The sequence below is a fragment of the Gobio gobio genome (assembly GCF_949357685.1).
Source record: "Gobio gobio genome assembly, chromosome: 2".
NCBI lineage: Eukaryota > Metazoa > Chordata > Actinopteri > Cypriniformes > Gobionidae > Gobio > Gobio gobio.
The window spans coordinates 17034431-17058694 of record NC_137098.1 but is presented as its reverse complement, the minus strand read 5'-3'; the positions used below and the strand labels follow the sequence as shown (position 1 = coordinate 17058694).

At 44.7% G+C, this 24264-nt stretch overlaps 1 protein-coding gene across 3 annotated transcripts in view; it reads left to right on the top strand.

Moving 5' to 3' along the window:
* The window catches only part of mpdz (multiple PDZ domain crumbs cell polarity complex component), a 151253-nt gene that overhangs the window by 18149 nt on the left and 108840 nt on the right, over positions 1-24264 (top strand). For 2 of the 3 annotated variants that reach the window (XM_079810729.1, XM_079810730.1), the window contains exons 3-5: positions 8889-9058; positions 19386-19496; positions 21365-21504. In XM_079810729.1, coding sequence (XP_079666855.1) covers positions 8889-9058; positions 19386-19496; positions 21365-21504 — 421 coding nt within the window. The remainder of the gene's footprint in view (positions 1-8888; positions 9059-19385; positions 19497-21364; positions 21505-24264) is intronic. The other variant, XM_079810731.1, reaches the window with a different exon arrangement.

The following is a 24264-nucleotide window of genomic DNA, read 5'->3' as shown; positions in this document are numbered from 1 at the left end:
CAAAAAGTGTCTTACTGACGTAAACTGTAACTTCATTAAAAAAAATAAAATAATATATAATAATATAAGATAAATAAAAACGGGTTAACACGTTTTTAACCCGCTTTCCTTTATCGGAATAAGGTCATGAATGGCTTAAACATAAACCGATCATTTTGCCTCTACTGATCAAAAATTTGTCGTGGAATGGCAAACATGGCATAGAGAACACTCACCAACAGTGGTTACACGGACAATACTCGACTAAAACACATGGCAAACATGAGGGCTTAAATACACAGACTACTAATAATACAAGGGGCACCTGTGCACAATCAAGACAATAAACCAATCAGAACATGACAACATGGAACACATGACAAGGGGGTACATGGCAGGATCACATGACACACAGGAACACATGACAAAAGCAGAAACAGGACAAAAGACATGACCACAAACAAAACCCAAAACTGTGACAGTTCCCTTACGAGAGTACTCTCGTATTGCGTTTTGCTAAAACGCTATGGGGGAATTCCTTTCCTCGAGATATTGAAGCAAATTTTTATCCAAAAATACCTTTTATACGCAGTGCAGCTGCACAACTCTCAGCAGGAAGCAGCTGCGTGCTGATTGGCTGTGCCGCTGCAACTGCAGCAACCTATAGCGAGACCGTGGGGTGGGACGAATCAGGTCCTTCCAAATTCCCGCCACAAGGGGCAACAGAATTTGCATAGCCTAGGGTATATAAGACCCACTCTCGCAAGGTTAGTCAGATTAATTCTTCTTCAGCAACTTGCAATCGTTGAGCTCCGGATCGAAGCCTGCCGTCGACACGCACCCAGCGGAACACGCGGCCTGAGGACGACGGATTCTCCGCCTTCAGTCTGCCTTCCAGCTGCGCCATCCGGCACTATATATCCTTTCATACCTTACTGTGTTTTTCACATTCAAAAAAGAGCACGAGACGTTGTTGCAAATGTCTCGTTCCTGTGCCTCGTGCAGAGGTTCCATCGCGGACGAGGATCGGCACATCATCTGCGTGTCATGTCTCGGATGAGACCACACGCAGACTGCACTCAACCAGGGCGGCTGCCCTGAGTGCGACGAACTGGCGCTGCAGACCCTTCGGGCTCGGCTCGCCAGCTTCGACTCGGATCCCGTCCCGTGCTCCCAGCCTCTAGAGCCACGGAAGAAGAAACGTAGCGACCAGAGGCCACCGGAGCGCTCTGACGAGCACACGCCGGGCATGTCCCCGCGTGCCTCGCCATCGCCCGTCTTGTTCGTCGACGAGCAGCACAGCTCCCCTCGCATGGCGGCTGCTGCTGTTTCGTTCGGCGGACCGGAGGAGGAAGAGGATGACAGCCTTTCCCTTGCTGCATCCGGAAGCGGGTGGTTGGACGCCGTCTCGGAGCACGCCACTTCGACGCGGACGGCTAGCGGTGTCATAACCTCAGTCGACGCTGAGCTTATGCGCTTGCTCACCAAGGCCGTGGACGACCTCGGCATTGACTGGTCTCAGCCCGAGGAGCCCACGAGAAGCCGACTGGATGAGTGGTATTTCGAGAACCGCCGTCAACCGACCGCTCAAAGACCTGCTCCCTTCTTTCCAGAAGTCCACGAGGAGCTAACAAAATCGTGGAAGGCGCCATTTTCTTCTCGCGCCAAATCCTCCAGAATTTTCTTTCTCCAGCGCTCTCGGTAGTCGATGGCGCTCAGAAAAAAGGATATCAAGCCCTTCCTCCCCTCGAGGAAGCCGTCGCTGCACACCTTTGCCCGCCCTCCACCAGAGGATGGCAGTCAAGGACTGTGCACCCTTCCAAAGCCTGCCGCACTACGTCCAGCCTCGCCGGTCGAGCATTCGCCTCCGCCGGCCAGGCGGCGTCAGCGCTGCACTCTATGGCGGTGCTTCAAGTCTTCCAGGCCAAACTCCTCATTACACGAGTCTGTTCCTGACAACGAGGCTCTGAAGGATCTGCGCGGCGCCACTGACTTGGCCCTGCGCGCCACCAAGGCCAATGCTCAGGCGATCGGCAGATGCATGGCCAGCCTGACGGTGTTGGAGCGCCATTTGTGGCTTAACTTAACCGAGATGAAGGCACTCAGGTGGCTGGAAACATTATTCTCACAGTCAACAAGCCCGCACTCAAGCGCGCTCGCCTGTACACAAGCACCAATACTCTATGTCCCCCGGCCCCCTGCACTCAGGCGGCGGGAAACAATTCCCTCAAAAGCGCCAACTTAGCGCAAGGTTATCGGGCCACCGAGTCCCTGTTACTCAGCGACTCGCCCCACAGATTAATTCAGCCCCTGGCTTCGAAGGCCGAGGCCTGGCGGGCCATTCCCGGCATTTCGAAATGGGTGTTGAACATAATAGAACGAGGTTACTCGCTACAGTTTGCTCGCAGACCACCGCGCTTTCGCGCCGTGGAAGAGACAACGGTGAGAAGCGACAAAAGTCACGTGCTTCGAACCGAGATAACAAAACTGTTAATAAAGGGAGCGGTAGAAGCCGTACACCCCTCACAGAGCGAGTCGGGCTTTTACAGCCGTTACTTCCTTGTACCAAAAAAGGACGGTGGTCTAAGACCCATCCTAGACCTCAGACATTTGAACAAAGCCCTTATGAAGCGCCCGTTCAGAATGTTGAGAAGGAAACAAATCCTCGCGCACATTCGCCCGGGAGATTGGTTTTTCACTGTGGATCTAGAGGATGCCTATTTCCACATACAAATAGCCCCCCATCACAGGCCATTCTTGAGATTCGCCTTCGAGGGGAAAGCATACCAATACAAGGTGCTACCTTTTGGTCTATCTCTAGCCCCTCGCACGTTTACAAAGTGCATGGAAGCGGCGCTAACCCCGCTGAGGCTTCGGGAAATGAGAATTCTCAACTATCTCGACGACTGGCTCATAATAGCTCAGTCAGAGATACAGTTATTAAACCACAGATCTTGGCTTCTCAACCATTTACAATGCTTGGGACTCAGAATCAACGTGGCAAAGAGTTTATTGTCTTCCACACAGAAAGTTTCGTTTCTGGGAACAGTATTGGACTCACTACAGATGAGCGCGCGGCTGACGTCACAGCGCGCGCTCTCTGTTCGGAACCGAGCGGTTTCCCTCAGGTCCGGTGCACACATTCCTCTCAAACACTTTCAGAGGATGTTGGGTTTCATGGCCTCGGCGGCGCCAGTTCTCAGACTGGGTCTGTTGCACATGCGCCCCCTACAGCACTGGCTGAATCGCCGCGTTCCAGCTCACGCATGGCTTTCGGGCCGACTGCAAATCAAGGTAGACCACAGCTGTGTGTTGGCTCTGGCTCCTTGGAAAAATCCCGTCTGGTACAAGACGGGTGTGAGTTTGGGCACTGTTACGAAGTGGAAAGTTATCTCGACAGATGCATCCAACCTAGGTTGGGGAACCCTTCACGAGGGCAGGCCGATCTCCGGTCTCTGGTCAGACTCGGAGAAGAGCCTTCATCGGTGGTCGGTGGTAGCCTAAATAAATCGCCAAGGCGGTCTGAGATCTATCGATCTGCACTCAATGGCGGAAGAAGCCCTAATATGGGCAGAGCACAATCTGAGCTCGCTGAGAGCGACTCAGGTGCCAGGCATTCTGAATTTGGGTCCGGACATACTGTCCAGGGGCAAAGTGTCCCCAGCAGAGTGGTCTCTTCACCCAAATATAATTCAGATAATTTGGGGCAAGTTTGGAGAGGCAAAAGTGGATCTTTTCGCCTCACAAGACAATGCTCAATGCCGAATATATTTCTCCAAGCACGAGGATTCGTTGGCCCACGAATGGCCCAACCTTCCTCTTTATGCGTTTCCCCCAATCTCAATGTTACCTCAGGTCATAGAGAGGATCAGGGAGAGCAAATGCGCTGTGCTTTTAATAGCCCCGCTTTGGAGAAATCAACCTTGGTTCTCACTGCTGAGTCAGGTGTCAGATACAGATCCGTGGCCGATCCCACTGAGGAGAGACCTCCTCATGCAGGCGGAACGGCAGATCTGGCATCCCCGTCCCGATCTATGGGCGCTTCATGTTTGGCCCATCAACGGGTACATGAGAACCTTTCTGAAAGCGTAATGAATACTATTACTGAAGCTAGAGCCCCCACAACTAGGCGGCTCTATTCAGGCAAATGGTCAGTCTTTTCAGACTGGTGTAAAGCGCGAAGTCTGACCCCACATGATTGTGCAGTGTCAGAGGTGCTTACATTTTTACAAGAGCTTCTGGACGCGGGTCGCTCCCCCTCCACGCTCAAAGTTTATGTGGCTGCTATAGCAGCGTATCACATTCGAGTGAACGGACTGTCACTAGGAAAGAACGATCTCATTGTTCGCTTCCTTAAAGGGGCTAGAAGGCTTCACCCGCCTTGCCCCCCTTCAGTCCCTATATGGGACCTGTCCACGGTCCTGGATGCCATGAAGAGCTCTGCATTTGAGCCTCTGCATTCTGTGAGCTTAAAGCTCCTGTCACTAAAGACCGCTTTTCTGCTAGCGATTGCATCAGTTAAGCGAGTGGGTGATCTGCACGCGCTCTCTGTGAGCGCCTCGTGTCTGGAATTTGGGCCAAACGACTCCAAAGTCGTCCTCAAACCAAGACATGGATACATACCTAAAGTGCTTTCAACTCCGTTCAGAGCACAGGTCATTTCACTTTCGGCACTTTCATCACAGTTAGATGAAATAGATGCTAATTTGCTCTGTCCTGTCAGAGCCCTGAGAATATACATAGAGCGTTCCGCTGCTTACAGGCAAACTGAACAGCTCTTTGTGTGCTTTGGCGGCCGCACCCGAGGGTGCGGCGTTAAAAAGCAGACCTTGTCACGTTGGATAGTGGATGCTATCTCACTGGCCTATGAGTCTAAAGATCTCAGCTGCCCCTTAGGCATTAAAGCCCATTCTACTAGAGGCATGGCCTCTTCGTGGGCTTGGTCTACTGGCATTTCTCTGAACGATATCTGTGCGGCGGCAGGCTGGGCCTCCCGGTCCACTTTTATCAGATTCTATAATTTAGATGTTCCGGCTTTATAAGCCGGGCTTCTTGCTGTGTAAACAGATTTAACCCCTTAAGGCTCGATAAGTCCGGCCTGGGTTGAATATTGTATAAGTCATAAGCATATTCCTTATACGGCTCGAATTATCTGGCCACTCATTATTCCTGACCCGACTATGTCTGGTCTATTCTTATTATTGCACGTATATCGTGTTCATTCTCATTAGGGCCCGACTCAGGTCTGGCTCACTCTGAATTATTGATATCATATTACGGGCCCACCTAGGTTGGCCTGGGTTTGGTGTCGTCGGCCTTAGAGCCATTAAGCAAGCACGGTGTTTTGCATTGGTCCCCCTTGCGTTTTAGCAAAACGCAATACGAGAGTACTCTCGTAAGGGAACGTTTCGGTTACTAATGTAACCTCGGTTCCCTAAGAAGAGGGAACGAGTATTGCGTTTTGCTTGCCGTGCTTGCTCACTTGCTCAGGAGTCGCTTCAGTCGATTAACCTGACTAACCTTGCGAGAGTGGGTCTTATATACCCTTGGCTATGCAAATTCTGTTGCCCCTTGTGGCGGGAATTTGGAAGGACCTGATTGGTCCGTCCCGCCCCACGGTCTCGCTATAGGTTGCTGCAGTTGCAGCGGCACAACCAATCAGCACGCAGCTGCTTCCTGCTGAGAGTTGTGCAGCTGCACTGTGTATAAAAGGTATTTTTGGATAAAAATTTGCTTCAATATCTCGAGGAAAAGGAATTCCCCCTTGCGTTTTAGCAAAACGCAATACTCGTTCCCTCTTCTTAGGGAACTGAGGTTACATTAGTAACCGAAACGTTTTTGCATTAACTCCTAAATCTAATTATAAAATTAGGTTTTTTTCTCCAATTCGTCGATAAAATATAATCATTTATACACAGTCGCCGCGGCCGCTTGAATTGACGCACCTATACAGTGATCAGTCTTCACATTAAAGAGCGTCCAAACGGCATTTATCGTTTGAATTTCGTGATGAAATGGACTGAATACTTAAAGCTACACTGTGTAACTTTTTTAGTTTATTCTTAGCTAAAAACACTTAGTTCTTTCAAAAATATATGTGCTCATTAATGTATATTTACTTCTTTCAAGTAATAAAGTATTCTCGTAAGTTTATAATATGCCATTGAAAATACATACGGGTAAGGGGTTCGAATGTGGGTCGCCATGTTGCCCCTCCATCTTGAAAGTACATTAGCAAAATAGGGACATACCCGTGGCAGTGGGTCAAAGCGTTCTCAAGTATAAATATGCAGCTATTATGTACGTAGGTGATTTTGAATTGATATTTCATGTCGATATACAACTGCACACTTAAAACTGATCGTAGTGTTTAAATATTTGTAAGATTGGCGAATCTATGGAGCAATGCAAGGAAAACTAACTTTACCGCACTCCGAGAGCCCTAGTTGTCGGGAGTATTTCTGTTTTGTTGTGGCTATTTCGTTGTGTTGTGGATTTGTCTGTGTGTTGTGGCTTGATTTCGTTGTGTTGTGGCTTGATTTTGTTGTGTTGTGGATTTATTTCGTTGTGTTGTGAACTTATGTATGCTTTTTAAATTTCGTTGTGTTGTGCACTACTGGGCCACCGTAGAACTCGGATTAAAGTGTGTTCTTAAAACAAGCCGTTAAAGATTGCATTCGGAACCGTTCGGTACACAGACCGAACTGAAAGCCCTGTTCGGTACGAATACGTGTACCGTTACACCAGTTTCAATAAAAGCTGATTTAGTACTAATGGGGAAGTTTTGAGTTCTTAAACTGACCTTTTACACCACAGACTGAACAAAATTAAGCATTGCTTGGTAATTAGTTGACCTAAATTGGTATTATCTAATTGCGTACTTAAATTTAATAGCTGACAGCTGATTGGTTGATTGTAATATATGTAATGCATATGTTGCGTCCCAATTCACCTACTTGTACTACGACCTAAAAGTATGTACTCTTTTTGTGAAGAAAAAGTACATACTTTTGAATGTGTAGCAGAAGAGTGTGCAAGCTTTGGGACATACTATTTCATCATCTATAACGGACAGCTCTGTCACTTAGTTACATGCATCCTGTCACTGTAAACTGCCCTGTCAATCATCTTGTCACAGTTAAAGTCCTCCACATTCAATTCAATTTAATTCCTACCGTATTGGAGAGAAATGTAGTAGCACATTGATCTGCCAGTCATGGGTATTTCATGCTCTCCTCATGTGTTTGAAAATGTAAATATAATGATGCATTTAAAAGTTAATGGCCAAACGTATCATTAAAAAAGTTCACAATGCTGTTGCAGATTAAATATAATGTGAATAATATTAAATAAATATATTTTTGTCAAGTTAGATACTGATGATTATTCACTCAAACCCCTTTATCTAAACCTCTCTACTTAACCGTTGGACTTGCACATCTATCATGTTTGCAGTTTTTGAACACTAGTTGTTCTAATCGAATCCTCGTCCAACGCGCAATGGGTTGTGGGCGATATTAGCCGTTAGAGTGAGCATTGATCTGCACTTCGGATTCTAACCGGAAATAGTAGACCATCCGGGTATCTTTGGGATACTCTTTTCATCATACTATGATTTGGGACATACTAATTCTATTTTCGAAAACTATTTAGGACAGGTAGTATGCAAATTGGGATGCACCGATACCTTTCTATCAAAGTTATCTGACATTTTCAAGATGAATTTGTTCTGACACTGAGTTCTTGTCATATTTTATTACCATATTCTAAACTATAGCGAATAAACTGTGATAATGTGAGAAATGTTGAAGGTGTCTGAAAAAGGCCTTTAGTTCTTTCCTTGTCTTGTGTTATTTGTGTTAGCTCACTCGGTTTCATTTATTGTTTCAGATATCGTTCTTTTGTTTGATTTAATAAAGTTTTTAGCTGCAAATACTGTACATCCACTATGCTTCTAGCCTGCTTATCTTCATCATAAACGTGACATACCTGTTATATGTCAAAAGATCAAGGGAAATTAGATTTCTCAATTCATGACCCCTTTAAGGCAGGAATGTCCAAGTGTTTTTACAGCTTTCTACTGTGAATATCTTCTGTGAATTATTGACTTCTCTGTTGCTCTTGTTCTGTATGAGGAATGTGTACTATAACGTTTGTACCCATTAGGCATCAGTCCGTGCGATTAGAAGACAAAGCACCTCCTCACGGCAATCAAATCCTCCACAGAAAACACTCCACAGCTCTCTGAAGATGAATGTATTCGAAAACACTCTCCTCTCAATTATTTAAATATCCCCTGAATATTTAAGTGGATAATGTACTTGTGAGAGAAAAAAAGTGAATTATATAAAAAAATTTTACCTCAGCTCATCATTGCCAGAGACATGCCAGAGATATGTTGCCAATTCTGACACAATATTCAAACTTTAGTGAATAAACAAAAATGAAAGGCTGTCAAACCTGGAAGAGCTTGTGTGTGTGTGTGTGTGTGTGTGTGTGTGTGTGTGTGTGTGTGTGTGTGTGTGTGTGTGTGTGTGTGTGTGTGTGTGTGTGTGTGTGTGTGTGTGTGTGTGTGTGTGTGTGTGTGTGTGTGTGTGTGTGTGTGTGTGTGTGTGTGTGTGTGTGTGTGTGTGTGTGTGTGCCATATTTTGGGAACAAATTTGTACCCAGAAGTGAACAAAACCTGACAAAATCTCCAAAAACTGGTAAAAATGGTATAAAAAGAAAGTGATTTAAGTTTTGTTTTTTATGTAAAAGTGCAGAAAGTTTTCTATGATGGGTAGGTTTAGGGTGTGGGTTAGGGTTGGGTTATCAAATGTACACTTATTTGTAAATAAAAAAGTCTATGCAATGTCCCCATTTAGATAGCTAAGTAAACGTGTGTGTGTGTGTGTGTCTGTGTGTGGCAGATACCCAGCGTTGTCTGCAGGCAGTGGAGAGGTTACAGACTCGATTGAAAGAAAAGGGAGCAGATGTTCCAGCTGAGGAGAAGCTGAATCTTCTGAAAGCGGTCCTACAGAGTCCTCTATTTCACCAGATCCTCGCACTGCAGAAATCTGTGCAACACCTGAAGGAGCATGTAAGAAAAAACACACAACACTGGAAAAAACTCCTTCCAATTAGACAAACACCAAAACATTTGAAACAGAGCGAATTTACATTAGTAAAAGAATCGTTTGTTCCAAACCCATATAACTTTCTTTCTTTAGAAATTTTGGACAATATTAAGATGGTTATTTTCCAATCAAGAATATGGTAAGGCACAAAAAGTAATTCATAAAACACCAAAAAACTTTTAAAAGAGCTTTTTTGAGAACTTTTCATTGATGGAATGGATTTTTAAAATATTTTGTATAATATTTTTATAATTTTTATGAAATAATTTGATCACAAATTTAATTGAATTATTTATTCATAAATCAGATTTATTCGTGAATTGGAGTCCAACACAATTGCGTTTAATTTAGTGTGGTGATAAAATTTAACATATATGAGGTTATGTGACATAAATGTAGCATATTTGTATTGTTAAGTACTTCACATATACTACCATTCAAATGTTTGGGGCAATTTTTTAAAAGAAATTAATATTTTTTATGCATGTATGTATTTAATATGTTCAAATAAATGCTGTTCTTTTGAACTTTCAAAAATGCATCACGGTTTCCGCAAAAATATAAAGCAGCACAACTGTTCCCCTTCAAGGGAACTCGAGCTGCGTCACCGCTTTGGGAACGCCCCTGCGTGATTGCGTCGTGAAGCACGTATGTCATCAGTCCAATAGAGAGACGGAACGTCATAGGCGGGTGACGTCATAGACCCGGAAGCTATAAAGCACACCGGCAAACACACGCCGTTAGCTTCTGTTGCCTTCAACAAGCGCTCTGTGTTATTCTGTCCAAGTGTCTTTGTGTTGTGTCTGAGTTCAGACTGTTTTGTTACGTTTGCACTATTCACCACATTGATACAAGAGAAAAAAGTATGACGAGCGAACAGCGTTACAGACAGTGTGTTCCTCCCTGCTCACGTTACATCACGAGCGGGGATACACACTTGATGTGCGTTGTTTGTTTGGGAGAGCAGCACGCGCAGTCGGCACTCGAGGGTGCCGGCTGCGAGCATTGTGAGGCTCTGCCTCTTCGTGTGCTGCGATCCCGCCGGGCGCTCTTCGAGGAGGGCGTCCCGGTTAGCGCTCCCCACGGCACGGGTCCCGCTGCTGCTGAGGCTCAGCGGCGACTCATGTCGTGGGGTTCGCAAAAGGATCTGACGGAGGGGATGGAGACGGGCCCCGCCCTATCTCTTCCTTCACCCGCCAGATCCAGCGCTGCCTCTCTGGGATCGGGAGCCCGCTCTGCGGCTTCTCCCGCCCGGGGAGCGGCCGCGATACTGCAGCTATCTTCCTCCGAGGAGGTTGATGTCTGTAGCATCGATGCAGGGGGTGGAGACTCGTCACTTCATTCCCCTGCAAGTGAGGAGCTTATGGAGGTGCTGAGCAGAGCGGTGGCCAGACTACACATTGACTGGCCACACGAACATCATGAGCGAGCTGCCGTAAAAAGCAGACTCGACGAGCGCTTTCTCCCCGCGCACTCTGTTCAGCCTCCTCGAAGGAGTCTGCCGTTTTTCCCGGACCTCCACACCGAGGTGTCGAGGTCCTGGAAGCGGCCCGTGTCTGCACGCATTTTCACCCCGCAAACGTCTGTTTATAGTAATATCACGGGGTGTAAGAGACACGGTTACGGTCAGCTGCCTCGGGTTGAACAGACGCTTGCGAGCCATCTGTCACCCGAGTCTGCGTCAACCGTAAAGGCTCCGACTTTGCCCACAAAACCTCTGAAAGTGACATCATCGTTTGTGGGCAAAGCATATTCGGCAGCAGGTCAAGCCGCCGCGTGTCTGCACACTATGTCTATTGTGCAGGCATATCAGGCTGATCTGCTAAGGGACCTGGGGGAAAGCCACGAGATCGGAGTCGATACTATTAATGAACTTCGATCGACTGCCGATCTCGCTCTCCGTGCCACCAAGGAGACGGCCCGATGCGTCGGCCGTTCTATGGCAGCCCTAGTGGCCACGGAGAGACATTTGTGGCTTAATCTTACGGACATTAAGGAAAGGGACAAGAGTTTTTTGCTCGATGCGCCGCTGTCTCCGGAGGGCCTGTTCGGTGACGCTGTCACCACGGTTACCGACAGGTTCCTGGAGGCGAAAAAGCAGGCAGCGGCGCTCAAGCAGTTCCTTCCCCGTAAGCCCCAGGTCTCGTCTGCTGCTGGGCGGGAGCAGCAGATGCCGAGTACGAGCTCCTCACACAGGGCGCAGCAAAGAGTGAGTGTCGCCACTCGTACACCCCCGCAGAAAGGGTCGTCGGGTGCGCGGCGCTCACAGGCGCAGCCTTCTAACCCCAGGGCTGATCTGAGGACAGTCATTGTGGCGAGGAAGGCTGCGTCAAAGAAGTCCTGACGCCTCTGGGCCCAGGACAGTGAGGGTGGTCCCCTCCGCGGACGCACGGTGCTTACCGCTGTACACGGTACCCGTGCGTCCGCGGTACCCTCACGGGGTCAGTCCGCCAACCCCGCCCGAGTGCCGGGGCGCGGAGGGGCCCCGCGGGTCATTCGAGCATGGCCCGCACCCTCTTCGGAGGGAAATTATGCCGTCGAGTCAGTCGTTCCCTGCCGGTTCGCCGCTTCAGGGCGCTGCACTCGCGGTGCAGAGTACATCAGAGACCAGCCTCGAGAGGCTGGTTCCCTTAGTAGATTTTGTGTCAGAGTGGGAAAATCTGCCTCACATATCTCGTTGGGTCCTGCGATGTGTAAAGTTGGGGTACGCGATTCAGTTCAGATGCCGTCCCCCCAGCTTCAACGGGGTCCTCTCCACTGTGGTGGACCCGGTGCAGGCTCTGGTGATGACTCAAGAAGTACAGACTCTGCTGCGAAAGGGGGCTATAGAGAGGGTTCCCCCCCCGGACAGGGAGTCAGGCTTTTACAGCCGGTACTTCATAGTGCCAAAGAAGGATGGTGGGCTGCGCCCCATCTTGGATCTTCGCGTCCTGAACCGAGCCGTGGCAAAGCTCAAGTTCAGGATGCTGACACTCAAACAGATCGTGTCTCAGATCAGGTCCGAGGACTGGTTTGTCACGATAGATCTCAAAGATGCGTATTTCCATGTCTCCATCCTTCCGCAGCACAGGAAGTTCCTGAGGTTCGCTTTCAGGGGAGAAGCGTACCAATATCGGGTGCTTCCTTTCGGTTTAGCCCTTTCACCCCGCACGTTCACGAAGTGTGTGGACGCTGCTCTGGTCCCCTTGCGTTTGCAGGGGATCCGCATCCTCAATTACATCGACGACTGGCTGATACTAGCACAGTCAGCGCGTCTCGCGGTTCAGCATCGAGATGTTGTTCTCGCGCATATGAGGAGGTTGGGGCTGAGGCTCAACTCCAAGAAGAGTGTTCTCTCTCCTGTGCAGAAGATCACTTATCTCGGGGTGAGTTGGGATTCGGTCGCTATGCAGGCTCGTCTGTCGGAGCCTCGCGTGGGGTCAATCCTCTCAGCCGTGAAAGGGGTGAAGCTAGACCAGCCGCTCACTGTAAAGCAGTTTCAGAGACTGTTGGGTCTGATGGCAGCCGCGTCCAATGTTATTCCTTCGGGCCTGCTGTTCATGAGGCCGCTACAGTGGTGGCTCAAGACCAGGGGTTTTTCCCCGAGGGGGAACCCCTTTCGCGTAATCAAGGCAACGCGGCGGTGTCTCCGCACCTTGGTTATGTGGAAGGACCCCAGGTTCCTGACCCAGGGCCCGTCGCTGGGGGCACCGTGTCAGCGTACTTCTCTGACCACGGATGCCTCCCTGACGGGCTGGGGGGCGACCATGAGTGGTCGCTCGGCCCAGGGTCTGTGGCAGGAGCACCAGCGTTCATGGCATATAAATTGCCTGGAAATGTTGGCGGTGTTTCAGGCTCTGAAGCACTTCCTGCCGCATCTCAGGGGCCATCATGTGCTTGTACGCACAGACAGCACATCGGTGGTCTCCTACATCAACCATCAGGGGGGTTTGAGGTCTCGTCGCTTATACAAGCTGGCGCGCCTTATCCTCCTCTGGGCTCAGGGAAAATTGCTGTCAGTCAGGGCTATGTACATTCCTGGGCGGTTGAACGTGGAAGCAGACATCCTGTCGAGGCAGGGGCCAAGGCCCGGGGAGTGGAGACTCCACACCGATGTGGTGGAGCTCCTTTGGGAGAAGTTTGGCAGGGCCCAAGTGGACCTGTTCGCCACTCACGAGAACTCTCATTGTCATCTGTGGTTCTCCCTGTCGCCTCCAGCTCCTCTCGGACTGGATGCGATGGTACAGGAGTGGCCGAGGCTGCCCCTGTACGCTTTCCCCCCGATCGCTCTGCTTCCGGGAGTTCTAGAGAGAGTGCGCCGGGACGGGGCCCGTCTCCTTCTAGTAGCCCCGTTCTGGCCGGGCCGGGTATGGTTCTCGGATCTGGTGTCTCTCCTCGACGGCTCTCCCCTGGAGATTCCGTTCCGGAGGGACCTTCTCTCTCAGGCGGGCGGAGTTTTTGTTCACCCCCGCCCGGAGTTGTGGAAACTGTGGGCTTGGCCTCTGAGGGGACCCAGCTCATAAGTTCCGGTCTCTCAACTGAGGTTGTTGAGACCATTCTACACTCCAGAGCTCCTTCTACGAGGAAACTTTACTACCTGAAGTGGAGACTCTTCACCTTATGGTGTCGAGATCGCCTGCGGGATCCAGTTAACTGCCCTGCGAGCGTGGTGCTGGAGTTCCTGCAGGAGAGATTCTCTGCTGGGTTAGCCCCCTCCACACTAAAGGTGTACGTGGCGGCCATAGCTGCTTACCACACTCCTTTAAGTGGTGTTTCATTAGGGCGACACCCTCTAGTAACTCGTTTCCTCCGTGGAACCTTGAGGCTGAGACCTGTGACACGCACCAGGGTGCCGGCCTGGGACTTATCCATCGTCCTTCGAGGCCTTTCCGAGGCTCCCTTCGAGCCGCTCGAGGAAGTTCCTGAGAAATTTCTCACTTTCAAAACTATTTTTCTTCTTGCTATTTCTTCTCTTAAAAGAATTGGGGACTTGCAAGCCCTCTCTGTCGCACCCTCGTGCTTGGAGTTTGCCCCGGGTATGGCTAAGGCCTTTCTCTCTCCGAGGCCCGGGTATATTCCTAAGGTCCTCACTAATCCTGTGAGACCTATTGTGCTCCAGGCCTTCTGTCCTCCTCCCTTTGTGACGTCAGACCAGGAAAAGTTAAATCTGCTTTGTCCAGTTCGCGCCTTAGACGCCTATATCCACAGAGCTGCCCTGTGGAGAAAAACTGATCAGTTGTTTGTTTGCTACGGACCTCCATCCCGTGGGGGTCCGGTGTCAAAGCAGAGGATGAGCAAGTGGGTAGTCGAGGCTATCTCACTGGCTTATGGGGCGGCCGGACAGCCTTCTCCTTTGGCTGTTCGGTCCCACTCCACTAGGAGTATGGCTGCTTCCCAAGCTCTCTTGGCAGGGGCCTCCCTGCAGGAAGTGTGTGATGCGGCGGGGTGGTCCTCGCCGCATACTTTTGTCAGGTTCTATGAGCTAGACGTTAATTCTACTCCGGGGTCTCGGGTACTCGCCTCGTAGCTTGCACAGGCGGGCATCCAGACTCGCATGGGGACGTGGGTATTCTCGTTCCCAAAGCGGTGACGCAGCTCGAGTTCCCTTGAAGGGGAACGTCTCGGTTACGACTGTAACCTTAGTTCCCTGAATAGGGAACGAGACGCTGCGTCACCCGGCCATACTCCTCGCATGCCCGCAAGCGCCTTGTTTCAGGCCTTCTTCAGAAGCTAACGGCGTGTGTTTGCCGGTGTGCTTTATAGCTTCCGGGTCTATGACGTCACCCGCCTATGACGTTCCGTCTCTCTATTGGACTGATGACATACGTGCTTCACGACGCAATCACGCAGGGGCGTTCCCAAAGCGGTGACGCAGCGTCTCGTTCCCTATTCAGGGAACTAAGGTTACAGTCGTAACCGAGACGTTTTCAACATTGATAATAAGAAGAAATGTTTCTTCAAATCAACAAATCAGAGTGATTTCTGAAGGATCATGTGACACTGAAGACTGGAGTAATGATGCTGAAAATTCAGCTTTGCATCACAGGAATAAATTACAGTTTAAAATGTATTCAAATATGAAAAAAGTTATTTTAAATTGGTGAGAATATAAGACTTCTTTCAAAATCTTACTTTACCCAAACCTTAGAACGGTAGTATACAATACATTTAGATTTCCTAATGGTGTGCTAAAGCAAAATATATAAAATACAAATATCTTAAAACTAATTTTTTTGTGAGCCGTATATAGCGCAGTATGCAAAAAGCAGTATAATACCTTATGTCTGAGGTTGTTTCAGACATGCTGTCACAGTTAATCTTAGGATTTGTGTCTAAGTTAATTATGCAATGATAAGTTTTGATATATTCTGCTTTGAATCTTGCTGCCCTGATCTGAGATGATTGAGATTACATGATTATTCAAATCACAAACAATGCAAATACTGGAAAAAATAATAAGTAAGATACAGCTTAGTCATGGAGAAGAAGCTTTATTAGTTGGGTAGATTTTGAGGTTTTCGAGCTCTGTGTGGACATGGAGAGTTTTGCACTGGCAGCCTTTCTGTCTAAAGTATGCGAGTTATGCTGGGGAGGCTGGAACAGAGGAATGGAGATTATCAAATCCCCACCGGCATTCCCTCTCGCTCAGTTCAGTCACATACTTATGAACCGCAGAGCGTAACATTGTTAACAGCCTGTGTGGAAAAAGGAAACCTAAATCTGATGTCAGACTAAAAGTTACACACTTCTAGAATAGAGCTGATGACTCTTATGAAAAAGTGTGACCTTGTAGTGTACTTCAAATCTTAAAAGTATATTTTTTAAAAACGGTACTTGCAATAATATAATTATTTGTGAAATAAATGCCACTTAAGTGCACTTAAAGAGTGTACACTTTCATGACTGTGTTTCTTAAAGGGATAGTTCACCCAAAAATTAAAATTTCCCCATGATTTACTCACCGTCAAGCCATCCTAGGTGTATACGACTTTCTTATTTCAGACAAATGCAGTCAGAGTTATATTAAAAAATGTCCTGGCTATTCCATGCTCAAGGACTTTTTTGAAGTCCAAAAAAGCGCATCCATCCATCATAAAAGTAATCCACACAGCTCCGGGGGATATTAAAGGCCTTCTGAAGCAAAGCGATGCGTTTGTGTAATAAACATATCCATATTTAAAACATTATAAACTAAAATAACTCGTTTCCGACAGACGGCCATACGCATTTGTGATTGATTTACGCCGAAAGAGTAACCCCTGACCTGATGCATGACGTATCGACGAATGCAGAAGCGCAGAGGATAGTGCAAAACAAAACACCGGTCGCGTATTAGAAGTCTAAAATGAGAATTTTTATTGTGGAATGTTGGAGGATTTCGATATAAGAGAAGAGGTTCTTGCCCAGCAGTAATTGTTTGAAGCACATCAGGCGTCAAAGCTTACGATACTCCTACATCGCGTCAGGGGTTACTCTTTTGGTATAAGTCGGCTTGCGTAGCCGTAGGCCGTCTGTCGGAAGCTAGTTATTTTAGTCTATAAGGTTTTAAATGTGGATATTTTACTTACAAAAACCCATCGCTTTGCTTCAGAAGGCCTTTATTAACCCCCTGGAGTCATATGGATTACTTTTATGATGAATGGATGTACTTTTTTGGACTTCAAAACCGCCAATAAAAATTTAAAAGTTTGGTGTTTTTTAATATAACTCCGATTGTGTTTGTCTGAAAGAAGATAGTCATATACACCTACGATGGCTTGAGGGTGAGTAAATCATGGGATAATTTTCATTTTGGGTGAACTATCCCTTTAACACACTTAAGTAGACTTAAAAAGAGCATTTTATAAAATGTCAAATTTCAGTTTTACTATAAGGTAAGTTTTAATTTGATCACATTTGACGAGTTAACATACTTAAGCACATGTAATGTACTTGATTATAAGTATATTTGATATTTTAAATGCTAGTCAGGACATTTGGCCATACCGTATTTCAAAGACAACAGAACTATGAAACTGCATATCATATATACCTATAATATTATAGTACATATAATACACATGCACATTATGTGTCTGGAAACATTACATTCAATACGCACTTAAGTACATTTACTACACTTTCACAAGGGATACACACACAAGAAGAAGATTTTTACATTTTCAAAAGAAAAGTGGTAGCCAGGGTGTTGCTATGCAGTAAGTTGTATGGGTGTTCTGGAGGGAAATGTATTACTTAGGCAAAAGTAAACATAATGATTGCTTTACCGCAAACACCTTTAATAACCTGAGAAGAATTAATTTGGGTCTGTTGATGTCTCTCCACACTAAATTGCAAGGGTGTTTATGCCAACTGGTGGGTCTGGCTTTGTCTGTGTTGCTATGGTTACCACAACGCAGGAACGAGAGAGAGAGAGAGAGAGAGAGAGAGAGAGAGACATGAGTTCATGTGTGAAGTGGAGCAGAAGTAATTTCTGAAATGTGGACGAGCCAAACTGGAGGCCTAATCCTCTTACACGGGAAGACTAACAAATACACGCTCTCTCAGAGCTGACATAGTTTAGTGTGCGTTCAAAGCTTGTGCACGATCAGCAACCGAGCTGAGAGTCTACAGCGCTTAATCTGAAGGGCCTCTGGGAGACGTTTATGAACATTAATGTTTACTGCAGCAGACTGAAGTGGGCACATTTATGCACAGAAGAGCTGTATAAAACCTTCAAAAAGTGTCACCGTGACTTTCTCAACATATTTTGTTAAAGGGACCGTTTATCTTTTGGAATTTCTGCCATAAATTGTGCAACATAATAGAAGATAACACTGTACTCCAAAAAACATTAGAACCTATTTCTTTGTGAAAATAAGCTTGTTTAATTGTATTAACTTTACACTTGTAGTGTAAAGCAAATCTTAAAATAACTTTTTTTTAACACACTTGCACATATAATATAATTATAGTATAAATAAAATAAAAGGCCACTTAAGTGTACTTAAAGGGATAGTTCACCCCAAATCATTTGCTTACCCTCAAATTTTTTCCAAACCTGTATGAATTTATTTTTGAAATGAAGATATTTGAAAGAATATGGGTAACCAAACATTTTATGGACCTCATTGACTTCCATAGTAATTTTTAGACTCCCATATTGGTTCAAAATATTTTCATTTGTGTTCAGCAGAAGAAAGAAATTCATACAGGTTTATAAAAACTTGAGGGTAAGCAAATTATGACATAATTTCCCCCTTTTTGGTACATTTAAAGTACATTTAAAATCATGTTTTAATAATCCAGTTTGTAGTATTGTAGTATAGAAGTAGTATTCTTATTTTGATGTGTTGACTAACATACTAAAGCACATGTAAAGTGCTTGATTATAATTTTAACTGTAGTGTGTTAGTCTATATTACATTTAAAATATAGGTTCAATAAAAATGGCATTAAAGTATATTTTACTTCAGTACATTCTGCAGAACACTTTAACCATATTTCAAGTAATTATGAAATTACATATAAAGATGTACTTAAGCCCTACTTAAGTGTCAAAAAGCATCCTAAAATTCAGCTAATTGCATGTAATGTACCATTTAAACTAAAATATGTTTTAATTTAATTGCAATAAACATGCAATTACATTCAGTTCACACTAAAGCATATTCTTTTTATTTCCATAGGACGCACAATTATTAGAAGTATGCTAAAATATACTTCTTTTTCACAAGGGATTGACTTTCATTGTATTTCAGAAACACAGAGAACTTCATTTTTGGGTGAACAATTTCTTTAATAAATCTGTAACATGAGATGTGGAAAAGACACACAGACACTGATATATAAGGAAAGAACAGAGTTGTAAATCGCTAGGGTGCAGATCTGTGAAACCGAGCTGGAAAGACAATGGTTTAATAAGCAATTAAATTCAAACAAACAACTAATGTTAAGGAAATGACTTCACACATTGCGATGTGAAGTGCATGTTATTTTTCTCACAGAGAGACACTTTTTTGGGGCACGTTTTGTCTGGGTAATTGATGTGAAATGGTTTGTACTTCATCAGGAATGTGCGCTCGAGTCAAGGAGGGAAATAAAAAGTTAATTAAGCAGCTCCTGAATGTAATGAAAAACATGTGTGCGCAGATGGCTGGGAGGACAAATTATCACCAGAAATTATCAAAACAAATGAGTTTTCCATGCTCTTTCAGAGCTATTTATATTTTTAGATGCTCGGTGAAAAAAGTAAAGCTAAATACTTGGAACACACAAATGAGGAGTAATTTACACTTCCACTCTGTTTTTCTGTCGATCTTTCTCTCGTAGACTCCATATATTAACTCAGATCTGAAGGGCAGCCATGAAGGTTTCTCAGCGCAGCTCAATGGGCAGTCTTCATCTGAAGAGTACAAACACATCATCCGTTCCATGGCTCAGGTAACACATATATTGGTATTTATTTCTATAGATCATTTCAATCTTTACTTTTCAACATTTAACCAGTAAATTCTCAAACTCATTTATATATACACGAGAGATAAGATATGCAAGCCACATAAAGTGCATCCGGAAAGTATTCACATCGCTTCACTTTTTCCACATTTTGTTATGTCACTGCCTTATTCCAAAAGGGATTAAATTCATTATTTTTTCTTTAATTCTACAAACAATACCCCATAACGACAACGTGAAAGAAGTTTGTTTGAAATCTTTGCTAATTTATTTTTAAAAAAAAGCAAAAACGAAAGAAATCACATGTACATAAGTATTCACAGCCTTTGCTCACTACTTTGTTGAAGCACCTTTGGCACCAATTATAGCCTCAAGTCTTTTTGAGTATGATGCTACAAGCTTGGCACACCTATTTTTGGGCAGTTTCTCCCATTCTTCTTCGCAGGACCTCTCAAGCTCCATCAGGTTTGATGGGGAGTGTGGGGGCACAGCCCTTTTCAGATCTCCAGAAATGTTAAATCGGGTTCAAGCCTGGGCTCTGGCTGGGCCACTCAAGGACATTCACAGAGTTGTCCCGTAGCCACTCCTTTGTTATCTTGTGTGTTTAGGGTTGTTGTCCTGTTGGAAGAGGAACCTTTGCCCCAGTCTGAGGTCCAGAGCGCTCTTTAGCAGGTTTTTTATTAAGGATGTCTCTGTGGATTGCTGCATTCATCTTTCCCTTGATCCTGACTACTCTCCCAGTTCCTGCCGCTGAAAAACATCCCCACAGCATGATGCTGCCACCACCATGCTTCAATGTAGGGATGGTATTGGCCAGGTGATGAGCGGTGCCTGGTTTCCTCCAGGCATGATGCTTGCCATTCAGGCCAAAGAGTTCAATCTTTTTTTTATCAGACCAGGACATTTTTGTTTCTTAGAGTGGTCTGAGAGTCCTTCAGGTGCCTTTTGGGAAACTCCAGGTGGCCTTTTACTGAGGAGTGGATTCCATCTGGCCATTCTACCATACAGGCCTGATTGGTGGAGTGCTGCAGAGATGGTTGTTCTTCTGCAAAGGTTCTCTCTCCACAGAGCTCTGTCAGAGTGACCATCGGGTTCTTGGTCACCTCCCTGACTAAGGTCCTTCTCCTCCAATCGCTTAGTTTGGCCGGGCGGCCAGCTCTAGGAAGGGTCCAGGTGGTTCCAAACATCTTTCATTTACGGATGATTTACGGCCACTGTGCTCATTGGGACCTTCAATGCTGCAGAAATGTTTCTGTACCCTTACCCACATCTGTGCCTTGATACAATCCTGTCTCGGAGATCTACAGACAATTCCTTGGACTTCATGGTTTGGTTTGTGCTCTGACATGCACTGTTAACTGTGGGACCTTATATAGACAGGTGTGTGCCTTCCCATAACATGTCCAATCAACTGAATTTACCATAGGTGGACTCCAATCAAGTTGTAGAAACATCTCAAAGATGATCAGTGGAAACAGGATGTACCTGAGCTCAATTTTGAGTGTCATGGCAAAGGCTGTGAATACTTATGTACATGTGATTTCTTTCATTTTTGTTTATTTTTAATAAATTTGCAAATATTTAAAACAAACTTCTTTCACGTTGTCATTATGGGGTATTGTTTGTAGAATTGAGGAAAAAATTATGAATTGAATCCATTTTGGAATAAGGCTGTAACATGACAAAATGTGGAAAAAGTGAAGCGCTGTGAATACTCTCCGGATGCACTGTATATAGATTTGTTTTTTGTTTTGACATTGTGTAAATGGAACAATAACAGACCACATATTTAGTCATTTACTTTCTGAGAGCATACAAACAGTGTGATTATGTGGCTGTGATGTTGTGCATAGGGTCGGTACGTGACTCACATCGACCTACAGAAACCGGTTTCAGGCGGTTTGGGCTTTAGTGTTGTTGGATTGTGTAGTGAGAACCGCGGAGAACTTGGCATCTTCATTCAGGAGATTCAGTCTGGAAGTGTGGCATACAGGTCAGATAGTACACACACTCACACATCCTGTCAGATGATCTGTGATTTGTGCACACAACTCTTTCTTGCTCGTTCACATTTTAAAAATAAAGATTACTCGTTTATTAAAGTTCTGCTGCAATTTGCAATTTCTGCCCTCCTAATCACAAATGTGTCACCAGTTCATGTCATGTCAGCATTTTCCAGCTAAAAGTCACGGCAAAAGCTAGTTTGCTGACATGTTAGTGCTTTTTAGCAATTTGGTGTGTCTTTGTGAGAGATAATTTCTGCCTGCTCAATATGTGTACAAAAGAAAAGTATATATACCTCACATTGTTCTACAAAAACAGTGTTAGATAATTGTTCTTAGGTCAGCAATTAGTTCACCATTCACATTGTAATTTATTGTCATTTTGTCCACCCCTTGTGAAAAAGAAGTACACTTTAGCACAATTTTTAAAAGTGTATATACTAAAATAATATATTTTTTAAAGAATATACTTGACGAACTGAATGTAATGTTTTTTAGACACTTTTCTCCATGTTAATTTTACAAATGCTTTAAGGCGAGACACTACTGGTGAATAGGGACTTTTTTAAAATGAGAAGATATCACTGTGAAACTTCTCCAGTTTATTACTGGCATAAACATAAGAAAAAAATGTATTACAAGTTTTGTGTAAATTAATGTTTTAATATGCAAATTAGGTCGTATATACTTAAATATATGCTCGTTTGTATACATTTCCAAAAAACAAAATCTGGAAATTGGAAAGGACCAAGTTTGGAAAATCTTGGTTCTATTTGTTGACATATTAGATGAGAGGGCTTTTACAGAGGGGATTCTGGATATCTTATTTTGTGCTTTAGTAAATTAGAGAATACTGACAATAGCCTTAAAAAATATTTTTTTGCCATGTTTTTTGAAGTAAAAGGACCCATAACTCAGGATAGGAATGGTATATCAACAAATCCCTCTGTAAAAGCCTTCAGAATATAGTTAAGAATAAGACTAGAAAAGTTGGTGCTTGTAGGTGCTACTGAAGTGGATATATTGAGTGTGAGAAAAAACTCATTTTGAGAAAACAACAGTCACAAAAACTGAAAACAAGCTGTCCCTGTTTGTTGTCCATCTATAACTAATTGAATCTAATTCGCTGATGGGGTTTCATCGTCTAATCTGTTGTTGTTTACTCTCTTTTTGAAAGTGACAGCTGTTGCCGTCTTTTCTGTGAACGTTTTTGAGCTGATTTCGGCGTTGTCTTCATTTTCTCTCAGGCGAAGAGTAAAAAAGGAAGCGTGATGACCATTCACGTAGTCGGAAATTCACATCAAACAATCAGATGTGGTTCTCGGCTATAGATTCCCTGGCAACTTTCGCAGTTGGTTATTTCTACAAAGTGGAAATGCCCATTTTTTGATTAGACAGCGCTGTGTATGAGATTGAGAGCTTTACAATGATACCAGGCATGACATGTTTCTGTGAATGGAGACGGCACGGGAGCTGGCATTAGAATCCTAACTTTTGGATATTTCCGGTAAAAATCTAAAGGCGCAAGTTGACAAAATATAATGAAATAACCACATTAAAGGTGCACTATGTAACATTTTTTCAGTCAAATATCCAAACCACTAAGCTAGTGTTATATATTTTGTTCAGTTGAGTACTTACAATATCCCAAATGTTTCCAACTATTTGTAAATTGCAATTTTAACCAAGGAACCGGGACGTGTAAGGGAGTCGCCTGTCAATTGCGTCATATCTGCGTTACCCTCGGTTTCTGGTTTTATTTTGCAGAAACGCTTTACTCTCACTGCAGTGTGCAACAAGTGTCATAGCAGCCACATAGTATAATGCATCATCGTAACATCATTTTCAACACACTCAGATGTATCTAATATGATAATCAGAGCTGCCTCATACTCATGACCGGAAAAGCGGAAATGGCGCTAGCGACTGTGTCATAATAAAAGTCCCACTGCTCGCGAGGCGTGTGTTGCGTTCATCTTATTAACAATCGCTCCAGCGGCCTTGCTCAGCTCCACAACACTCCTGCTCTGCTTCATACTACAGTAACATGAACATGAACATGATTTCTGCCCGAGTCCTATCCCGATTCTTTTCCACCGGCTGTGAGGTGAAGACCACATATCCCAAGATTCTGCGCTTAAACTTGGCGTCATCAAACTACGCCTTTGTTTTGAATAGGCAACCTCTAGTGGACGGAAAAGTTACATAGTGCAGCTTCAATGTGTAATGTTGACATATTTTTTATTTTGACATGAAAGCTTATATGTTAAGTGAGCAAACTGGCCCAAAATCTCAAAATTGACCACTGCATGAAAAAACTGTTTTCACCTACTGAGTCTTGCCTTAAAGCCCCGATATACTCACGGCGAAGATCTTTTTTGTTCTTCTTTTAGAGGCAAAACAAGATGAATTGTAAACATGTGCTGCGTGCTTTTCTCTCAATAACAAAATAAGCACACAACAAAATTGGGAAAACAGCAAGAATTTTAATAAAGCATAAGAAAAGCATCTGATCATAGCAAAGTGGATATTTCACTTGAAGTATATCGGGGCCTTAAGTATGTTGTTCAACACGTCAAAATAAGTGTACTAGCTGTACTGTGCTGGTTCATGTTTGGAACACTAAAGTATATGAAATATGTTTATAAAAACTTGAAATATGCTACAAGTACACATTCAGTACAATTAAGTGCACTTCTTTTTCACAAGGTATTAGTTGACTTAAAAGAAAGCTGTATTTAAAGGGATAG